We start from the raw sequence: 11,261 nt of genomic DNA, 5'->3' as shown, positions 1-11,261 counted from the left end.
AAAGACAAGCTGCTTGTAATATACTTTACATGAGGACCAGGGGTGTAGTGGGGCGGGCACGCCGTGCCTTCATTTTTTTGGGAAATAAGGCATTTACATAACAATTATGGGCATGGGCGCTTGCCATGGATAGTACCGTTCCCTCTCTTCTTTTTTTATGACTACACCTCTGATGAGGACACAGTTCCATCTACTGGTGGCCAACAACCATGCTCAAAAGATGATTTAGGACCAAATGATCCATCATAATCAACTAAAAAGTTCAATACACTTTACCTCTGAAAAGGTAGAAAAGAAACACAGACAGAGCCCATCTGATTTAAAAAAAAATGCAGTTAGGTTCATTGGCTACCACCCAAAATTGACCTTGGACTATATTAAAGACATATGACTATGGTAGGTATATTAGATTGTGAGCTCCTTTGAGAGACAGCTAGTGACATGACTATGGAGTTTGTAGCGCGCTGGGTAATATGATGGCCCTATATAAATACTGTGTAATAATAATAATAATTGTTTTCCCTTTAAAATATTGTTTTAAAAATAACACACCTTGGATATCTTTGATCAAATTCACTTTATTTGCATATCTATTGATTACTGATGTGAATGTTAGCAGTGACAGTAGCTTCAGTTTATACTTGAGTTAAAAGAAAAAAAATCTGTTTTTTTTCAGCCTAAAATAGGTACCATGCTTTATATTTGAGTTGGGTTACATTGAAGTACATATGGTATTTGATCTCGCCGAAAACAGCCAGACGAGGAGACTTTTACCATATGTATGTTGTTTAAATGAATGGTCCGGTGACAAGGTCTCTTCGGTAATATGGGGCTGCTATAGTACTTGCATCCATAGTGGCGAATCAGGGCAACACAATTACTAATTCTGTGTGTTAGGAGGGTTTAGATGACCCCTGAATACAGCACAGAAAAACTGCTTAGCCCCCCTACCTCAAAAGGCATTTGTTCAGTAGTCCGACCATTCAGATATACTAACAACCACAAAAACTAATATACCCTAATGTTCAATTGGAAAAAAGAATTTAGGTACGGATGGTACTGCATGCCTGAAATATCACCAATTCTTAGGAAAACTGGATGATGTGTAGTTTATTGCAATTGAAATCATGTCTGTACTGCATGAAAACTAAAGTGCCATTGCAAAAAAATGAGATATAGTCAATAGTAGCATATCATGTATCATGTGTGAAAAAAAAAGGCAAACAATTATTTGCTGGTTAAATATTTGTTCTGTCCCAAAGAAAAGAATGACTTGTGCAATGTGGTTCTGCATGTTTTTAACGCTTTTTTATATGTCAAAATTTCTTTCAAGTTACCTCTCTAAACATATATATTACGTAAAAGAAGCACACATAAACATAAAAATCCGCATTAAAATATGTTAGAAATGTGAACCAGCCTGGGAAAATGCAACTATAATATATGCTATAAAACACATTAAAACATTTACTATATGCACAGAAAAGAATTATAGATGGTAAAATTCAGATGCCAAAAGTCTGAAAATCTAACTTGCCCAGTCAATGGCATATTCACTGTTACTCCAGTGCCAATCCCAGTACAAGAGAAATGTCTTAAGGGTAGGCAGTTTGATAAAGGAATGATAGATAGTTTTTTAACTCCAGGCAAATATTATTCTTGCACAGTTATACATATTTGTTATATCAGTTTGCATTAGAGCTGCAGCTAATCAGATGAAGCCCAGCTCAGTTTTCTGTATGATGGATATCCAGTATCATTTAACATTTTCATTCCCATTCTGAATGTTCCAATTGCCTCTTTCATTCATTTAAAGGGCATCAAATGCAATTGTCATAAAATGGATAGAATGGGACTACTACATCATGATGCTCTATGCCTATGTGGGTTTGTTTGTAATCAGTTATCATGGCTGCCAGGGGGCTGGGTATTGCAGACATGCTGACCAGTACACATTGGTTTGGGGGTTTGGGGGTTTTGGTTTAGGTTTGATGCAATGTTAACTGGTTTACTCTGTCGAATATTGGCTTTCTATTTTATATTAGTGTTGCATCAATTTACTGACCATGTGTTCTATTTTGAAGTAGATCTTTGGGTCATGAATATAGATGGGCATCGGTGGATGACTATTTTATGTGCTGGATAAAAGATCATATCAAGAATGTTTAGCAGGGCTGTAGTGGTACAAAAAAAGGTACGTTTCCACCCACTACACCCCTGTCTGTAACACTTAAAGGGGAAGGCACTTCCCCCAGAGTGATGTCATGATACCAGAACCGCCCATTCTAGCATTGCTTTCCCTGCGACGGGAGATTGGCCGGGTTGTGTTCAGAGAGACAACCCGCCCATCTCCCTGAGCCTACAGTTCAATAAGGGAGACGTGGTCCGCAGCTCTGGCCGGGGGGGGGGGGCAAACTGGCCAAAGCCGTGGACCACTAAAGAATTCTTTGTAAAAAAAGAGTGGGCACGTGTGTGCCCACTTCTGAAAAAAAGTGATGGCCTGGCTTCCCCCCCCTGGTACTCACCTCACTACACCCCTAATTTTTGACCTACCTATAATTTGTAAAAGGTTCATGTGTGAAAAAGTACATGGTCTAATTCACCCTAAAAGAAGAATAAATATATCTGGTGCATAAGTGACTTACAAAGTCCGCATTCATGTCACTAATTGTCCCAAAGTAAAGCTCACAGCCTAATGTCCCTATTACAGTCATATGTTAATAATGAATTTTAAGGCCAATTTATCTACCAGTATGGATGTGGCAGGAAACCCACAGAAATGCTCTGATTTATTAAAGCTCTCCAAGACTGGGGAGGATACACTTTTATCAGTGATGCTGGGTGATCCAGCAAACCTGGAATGGTCCAGGATTCAAAACATTTGCTAGCAAATAGCAAATTACTTCCATTCCAAGTTTGCTGGATCTTACAACTTCACTGATGAAAGTGTATCCTCTCCAGCCTTGGGGAGCTTTAATAAATCAGGGCCAAACACAGGGAAAACAAATAAAGATATGTGATTTATGAAAGATTTTTTTTTTATCTTTAGATAGATTCATTTAAATTTCCTGTATCTATTTCTTTTTCTTGGTTTACATAGTTAGAATTTTTGTTAAGATTATTTAGTTGTTGTTTTTTTAATTTTCTGTTTCAGTGGTGTTGTCTTGATATTAAGAGTGGGAAAAATCCATTAGGGCCAACAATGAAAAGGTAAATAGAGTAAGAAAAATGTGGAAGAGTTTAATTCCTACCAACTCTACCCAAAAACATAAAAAAGCATTAATTTAAAATACAGGGTTAACATCAGTTTTTTCAAATGTTCTTAAGATTTCTTTACTTACATTTCATAGACATATAGATCTGGTTTCCAAAAGTAACTGCTAGGAAGAAAAACTTTCGTTATTCCACAAAATTTATTGGAGTCCCACGAGACGAGTTCATTGCGCCAGTTCTGCGGTATAAAACCCAGAAAGTGTTAAAGGATGTGTACTGTAAAACAAAGTCATACAAATCTGTGCAACTTTAATGTGCTGCTGTGGCCAGGATACAGAAGACATTGGATGTTGGATGTGAACAATAAACAGACCCACACCTTTCAGATCAAGGTAAGTATGCATTCTGTTAAGGTGGGCTAGATCAGGGGAAGGGGGCAAAAAGGATGAGTTCATTTTGCTTTAAAGATTTTTAAAGTATGGACCTTTAAATTTAAAAAGTGCATTATTTTTAGAGAGTGGGGAAAGGTTTTTTTTTATTGTTGTCTGTTTTCCCACTGGGGAAAACTCCTCTTTTTTAACTGGTGACCACTGCCACCTTTCAGCAATGACACCTGTCCCATTGACAAATATGTGGAGCTCCCCTAACTTTCTATTGCATTCCTGGACAGGAAGTGAAGGTAAATCTATCCAATGATATGCAGAAAGCAATAAAAAAAGATTACCGGACAAACAGAAGCTTTAATAGTGATTAAAATCTGTTGGTAAAGGCTATGAAGTAAGGATTAACTGCTTCGGATAGGCGGATAATGTAGGGAGAATGTAAAGTCCCTGATTTTACATTCCTGCAGCAGAGAGTTGCTCTGCTGATTCTGATTCTTTTGATTTTCCAATGATGACACCACACACATCAATAGCAAAGAGAGCACCTGACCCTCAAAATCTGAGGTTTAAATAAGCTTACCTATTGTTGGCTTATTGGCTTACCATGTAGAACCAAATGTATGTAGTAATAGCTTGCTGGTTCATATCCTGTAGGAAACCAATAAAGATGATCAAAATTGAGGCAGACACTATGTCAGGACAGATAATTTGATTTGCAAAAATGTGTGTTTCTTTAGTCATTCATTGACTGCCAAATTATTAACATGAAAAAACAGGGCTGGATTTCTTCTATGGCCTCTACACTGGTCCGTGGTATGCCAAGTCACTTAAACATAGTACAATCTTTTTTACAAGCATATTCTCCAAAGTAATGGGTTAGGAGGATTTTACCCTAAGATACCAATGCCATGTATACACTAATAGTGACCAGTTAGCCGAAGGCAAAGGTGCATATCAGCAGCCTAGCAGTTAGTCACTGACAGCTAACACTGTCACTGACAATAAGAAATAAGAAGATGCAGTATGGTATCAGTGGCCTATACCAATGATATTCATCTAGGCTACGTCCTCTGTAACAGAAGTGGAAGAATCTAAATCTGAAAAAGTATTTTACATTTAGTGGCATACATGGCATTTTGCTTCAGCAACAAACATTTATAGACCACCCATACAGCAAAGCATCCTAAAGCTATGTACACACAGTTCGATATTGCCGCCCAACATGATCACTGTCCTTAATCTAGCATATGTGCAGTGTTCTCCCAATGTCATTTATCAATACAACCCAGTGGATCAATGAACAATTGTGCAAAGATGACCATTGTACTTTCCTATGCCTCCCTCTCCTTCTCCATATAACAAATCAGTGCTGTAGATATAGCTTGTTCCTTTTCTAAATGACAGAAATCAAACTTTTGAACAGGACTTAAATTTACAATATAATACCAATATAATAAATAGAATTATAATAAATTCCTTCTTACCAGTTCCACAATAGTGTACAGGATAAAATCCAGGTACACAGTACAGACATTTTTCCAGTTGCTAACCGGTCGTTCATCAAGAGGTAAACTTGAGAGGTTTAAAGACTTTTCCAGGTTATTAAAACTGCAGTCAGTCTCACAGTTGATGTTGCCTGGGCAAGATAGGAAGGAATGAAAAAGTTTAGTTAGGACAGGTAATGAAGTTTGTAATAAAAGCAGAAAGAATTAAAGTAAAAGGTATTTTTAATAATGAAATGAGTTACAAAGTTAGGATTATAATGACCAATATCTAAACAGAGTTCACCTGATCTACATACATGTCAAGAATCACATTTGTCAGTGAATATGATTTGCATAAGTTAGAGCGTAAAATGGCGTAGTCGGCTTTGTCCCGATGCGTTTCACCATTAGGGCTTCATTAGGGGAGAGAAGAGACTCATGCTCATATATATATAGAAGATAACAAAATATACCATGGAAAATCAATATGAATATGAACTTACTATGTCAGATACAAGAATGATACAAAGCTTATCAATCAAATACATAACTTGTTATCAATCAAATACATAAATTGGTTGTAGCAATCCATTTACAATAAAAAAGTGCATAGTCTTAAAGATAAAAGCAAATGTAAATAAAAGTACAATGTATTCTTTATACAGATTTGTTGTCATGCAATCTGATATTAAGCATACATATAAATTATAAAGAGGAGAGCAGGATGAAGCATCTTTGTGCATAAAGCATGCATATGTCTTGACACTATTCATGATAACCCCAAATTGCGCATATAAAAGAAAAACGTGAGACAAAAAAAAACCCTGCTGTCTCACGTTTTTCTTATATATACCCTCTAACCTAGATTTGTTTTTTGAATGGATCAAAGATCATCAAGAGTTGATGACACATAAGAATGACAGAAATAAAAAAAAAAACTCTACCCAAAGCTAGACAAGTGGGTTAAGGGGGACCCAAGGGATATTTAAAAAATCTCATACCTTTTCCAACTTTACCAAAAACAAAAACACTAAGCAACAAAGGCAGAATCAGATAGGACAAAAACAGGTGAGGCTGGAGTTCTGCTTAAGGAATCCCTTTTCTTACATACATCCTTATGTAGCTACCAATACTATATTTCAGCAATGATAACAGCATGTATGAAATCATGCCATAAAAGGCTTTGCCTTGTTATTATTGCTTTGTGTTATTTAATATCACACTGAAGAAAATCTTGCCTTGAATTTGTTTCTCAGTTTGTGCATGGCTCTCCCTCCTCACCTTAAAGAGAAGTACATATATGACTATAGTGGTCCTGTTTAGAAGAGAAAATGGTCGCATGAGAGGTAGTGACAGTAGTAAGAGACTGTAAGTGTGTCTAACCCCAGCCAGGGTTCCTCAAGCGGCTGCTAGGGGTTCCTTAAGCAATGGGCAATTTTTGTCAGTTTTATGTCTGCTCTGTAAAGGTGGCATTCTTACCACTGCTCAACAATATAAGGGGCATTTTTCCCATTGGCCATTACTGTAAGCTGTTGATATTGTCATTGTCCTAACAGTTGGAATCTAACAGGTATTTCAAGAGTCCACCCATGTCAAAAAGTTTGGGAAAAGATGATCAACTAATTCTCCAATGCCTATGGCCAGTTTTATTCCTAATAATATAGTAATACAATCTGCTAGTTATAAACTCCCCTAATGTTAAATAAGTCTCACATTACTTTATGTAAACTGATTATTTAAAAATAAAACTATATAAAGACTACAGAATGTATGATATTCATACAAAATGATCAATGGAGGTCAGTAAAGCTGGGATCTGGTGGAGAGTGGAGAGGCAATTAGAATTTGAATAGTGATACACAATGCCGTAAAAAATAAATGCTTGCTCTGGGAGAAGATGAATAATGTGCAATCTCTAAAAAGTGATAAATAATCAAACACAATAACTTACCTAACAAGATGACTGCAAACAAAATGGTAAATAAAGACATGATGAAGATTAACCGTGTATGCCGTTCAAGAGTTTCTGCTGTATTTCTCTGTACCTGTGGGAGGGTCCACAGCCTTTCATGAGAAGGATTGTTTAAAATGCAGATAAACTAGTTCATTACACCTGGTCACCAGTCCAGTCCATGTCCTTGCATACATTCAAGTCAGAATATTGACTGGTCAAAAGGGGCACGGAAATGGAAAAATGATCCCTCCACTGGCTACAAGTTTTACATTGAAAGGGAATACAGCTAAAGTTTAAATGGCTGTGTGTTATCCCCAATTGCAGGTACTAACCTACCCCTAATTTGTCCTAGCGGCATGTCTACTTGATATTAGTTGCTTTTTTCTAATTATTTTTGCTTTGACTAGTACTTTAGAACTGAGACTTTAACCCTTCCTTTTTGTCCCAGAGATGCAATGATAGGATATCCCATGTATGGATAAAAAGGAAAGTTTATGGTATCTACTTAAATCTGAAAAAGTCAAAGGCTACCCCCTTCGTAGTGGTAAATAAAAAAATGTGGAAAAGAGAAAGAAGAGTTTTATAGAGTGATCAAAGTGAAGTTGTTTAATATATGGGTATTCATACAAAGTAATCTACAACATGACATTGTAAGGTTATTAAAGCAACAAAGTGCAATACAATTAAGTAAGGTTATACAATATAACATCAGTAAGTATAAAAAGCAATAAATTGGAACCATGTACTATGAGAACATAGGTCACTGGTCATTACAGATAGAGCATTGTTGGTTCACAGATAAGTGTTGTGAACAGAACAGCTGATATAGCTAGACATAAAGCTCCTACTATAATTTGGAGTAATTAGTGGGTTAATCAAAGAAGGTGGTATCTAATCCTGACATGTTTCGCTTCTTTGGCTTCTTCAGGGGTATTCGGGAGACCGTAAGCATACTACAATATGAACTGGTTTCCCTATTGAAAGATTTCCTCTGATCTGGTAATATACCAACTAAAAATGTTACATTTTTTATGACTTTTTGGCCCAGATTTATTAAAGCTGCTCCAAGGCTGGAGAGAATACACTTTAATAGGTGAAGCTGGGTAATCCAGCAAATCTGGAATGGATTTCCTAAAAGTCATGAGCTATCTGTTAGCAAATGTTTTCTATTCTGGACCAGATCTATTCTAGGTTTACTGGATCACCCAGCTTCACTGATGAAAGTGTATTTTCTCCAGCCTTGGAACTTTAATAAACCAGGGCCTATGAGTCAATTGTCATACTTCCCAACATTTGAAAGTAGACAAAAACGGACAAAACCAGAGGTATGGTTAGCTGCTCCTGGGTTTATAGCAAGCTGCTGCTATGCTCCCAGGTGTGAAAAACTGCACTGTAAGTTCACACAATTGAAAGTACTGCCCTTGCAGTTTTAGTGCGGTTCTTCCTCCATAGGAGAAAAAATCAACGGCATGGCCAGAAGCAAACTGATGCTTCCAGGAACTGCAGGCGGCAATATTGTTTTGCAGTTTTGTGGATCCTAAAAACAGCCTATCAATTACACTATATCATTATTAATATTTTTTTATGCCAACATAATACACAGCGCTGTTTATTAGATAGGGGTTGCAAATGACAGACAGATACAGACAGAGCTTACAATCTAGGATAAGAGGTCATAAGTGATGTCCACAAAAAAACAGGATAATTGGAAGCAATGAATGGTCACCAGATCCATTAGTGAACTTGAATCTCAGGGAGATTCAGGGACACAGACAACAATAGACATCCTATTGTGGGTCTAACCCTTCCACACTCTATCCAAAACTAAGAAAAGTTGGACAAATTCATTTCTTAGATTGTAAGCTCTTTGGGGCAGGGTCCTCTCCTTCTGTGTACTGTCTGTATCTGTCTGTCATTTGCAACACCTATTTAATGTACAGCGCTGTATAATAGGTTGATGCTATATAAATACTGTTTAGTAATATATTAATATTAAATATTGCCAAAGACAAACTATGGTAGTGTGTAGGGCGGAGCTCTGACATTATCACATATGCAGGGCATTGGAGATTGCAACACTTATATAAAATGTGATGGAGAACTCTGTGTTCCTGATTTAATAAACCACGAATGGAAAAGGTAGACTGGGAGAACCTGGGTGATCCAGCAAGCCTAGAATGGATTTCCCCAAAATAATTTTCTATCAGTTTGCAAATGTTTTTAGTCCTGGACCAGATCTGTTTCAGGTTTGCTGGATCACACACGTTCACCCATGATAGGAAAATTAGTGTTAGGAGAGCTGCACACATATATGCATTGTATTGCTATTTATCTAGTATTAAATATCAGCAGCTGTACAAAATCTAAATGGGAGACATGATAGTCATTAGCACCTGTGAGAGCAGCATTTTTTGTTTTTGTATATTATGTGCAGAATAGAAACAATGTAACTGCAGATATAGACACCATGCTGGGCACTGTAGTGCAAATGTAGGAAGGTCCTGTCAGGTAAGTAAACTACAACCATATATATAGATTTTAAATAAAACATTCGTCACTGGCAGTTATTTTATAGTTAACCGAACTACATTGAACCATTGTGTAATAAACACAGATACATGTTGCTTTTCCTATACACGGTGCAGTGAGATCTTATATGTCTCTGCCAGGACCTGCAGCCGCCCTGGTGCCATTGTATCGCAGCATCGCCTGTCTGTGTCCGGCTCCTTCCTGGGTCCTGGAGGGAAGAAGCAGCCATAGCAGGCAGCACAGGTCAGGCCGGGCTCATTAATGTCTGACCTCCCTTATATTACCCCTGTAGTATGGTGGTGACACCACCTAGGGCTCTCTATATCCCTATGGTAACAATAGGCTGCTGGCTTTGTCTAATGCAGTTTGTTGTTTAGGAAAATATTGTACAGCAGACATGCAATGACATAGTCATCTGCTGGTATGTATTAATTATTAATATTAATAAACAGGATTTATATAGCCCCAACATATTACGCAGCTCTGTACATTAAATAGGGATTGATGTCAATGACAGTGACTCGGAAGGAGGAGAGCACCCTGCCCCGAAGAGCTTACAATCTAGGAGGTGGGGGAATTATATATATAACGTGACACCCTCACTGGGTTACCAACAGGATCTAGAATAGAAAAGGCATTGTAGTCACCGGTCACAGTTTTCAGGTGTTTTAGATTCAGGATTCCATAGCCAGCAGCAGGGGTGATGTTCAGGTTCACTACTATCATGGGTTTGCCGTGAATCTTTTTGAGATTTAAAGATTCACGGTTTGGCAGTTTTTGTAATCATAATGCTTTGCATGACCTCTAAACCATGGCCAGCAGGCTTAGAAGGGGATTAAGTAACTGGATAAAACCATTACCAGGGAATAAAACTAGGAAGGAGGAACAGGGCAACCATTGTGCCAGTGTATTGGGGGTATACATGTTCACATTCAAAAACCTGGCAACCTCCGGACCTGAGGAGTGCCGGATTTTTTAGGATATATATGATGTATATATTTAACAGAAAATGACTTTCTGTATAGTCCTTTAACCTGTCGAGCTTGGGGTAAAAGAAACCTGCTGAAAGCGGTAACCCCCAGTCACACTCGGGGTAGCTAAAAAAATACAGCCTTGCCCGGTCCCATCAGCTTCCAGTGTCCTGCCATCCTCTGGCCGCGTCCTCTTTGTCGATCTGTCCCCTGGCGAGTGCTCTGACTTTTTCCTGGAGTTCCCGGTGACCTCGGTGCGTACAGCCGTCACTAGGGGCGCGGCGGGAATTTCAAATTATTTTGTATTGCATTCAGTACAAAATAACTGTAATGGATGCAATATAGTTGATTTATATGTCTAAAAGTAGTACATTGTCTTTCATGAAAATTTATTTTACAGTATAATATAATATGAGTATAATAAAGTTTGAAACACAAAATCATGTTTTTTTTTAATTTATAATTTTTACATGATTTTGTGTTTCAAACTGTAAAATAATTTTTCATGAAAGACAATGTACCACTTTTAGACATGAATCCAGACAGAAATGAACCGTCCAGGAGGGTAAATAACAAAACACAAAAATCTGTAAAAAAAAAAAAAATTTTAAATAATAATATTTAAATAATATTAAAAATATTTAAACATGTAGCGTAACTGTACAGTAGCATATATTATATATATATATATATACAAATATATATATATATATATATATATATATAT

The 11,261-nt window shown here is 37.2% G+C and overlaps 2 protein-coding genes across 3 annotated transcripts in view; one reads left to right on the top strand and one right to left on the bottom strand.

Moving 5' to 3' along the window:
- Nucleotides 1-114, bottom strand: part of LOC140338501 (5-hydroxytryptamine receptor 3C-like) — a 4,311-nt gene extending 4,197 nt beyond the window's left edge. Inside the window, exon 1 of the mRNA XM_072422740.1 lies at nt 98-114. Coding sequence (XP_072278841.1) covers nt 98-114 — 17 coding nt within the window. The remainder of the gene's footprint in view (nt 1-97) is intronic.
- Nucleotides 115-9,693: 9,579 nt separating this feature from the next.
- HSDL1 (hydroxysteroid dehydrogenase like 1) overlaps nt 9,694-11,261 on the top strand; it is a 7,631-nt gene continuing 6,063 nt past the window's right edge. Inside the window, exon 1 of one of the 2 annotated variants that reach the window (XM_072422888.1) lies at nt 9,694-9,806. The gene's annotated coding sequence lies outside the window, so the exon portion shown is untranslated. Of the gene's footprint in view, nt 9,807-9,834; nt 9,985-11,261 lie in introns of those variants that run through there. The other variant, XM_072422889.1, reaches the window with a different exon arrangement.

The sequence above is a fragment of the Pyxicephalus adspersus genome, chromosome 9 (genome assembly GCF_032062135.1).
Source record: "Pyxicephalus adspersus chromosome 9, UCB_Pads_2.0, whole genome shotgun sequence".
NCBI lineage: Eukaryota > Metazoa > Chordata > Amphibia > Anura > Pyxicephalidae > Pyxicephalus > Pyxicephalus adspersus.
Note: the sequence above shows the minus strand (reverse complement) of the source record. Positions and strands in the feature narration are given on the sequence as shown.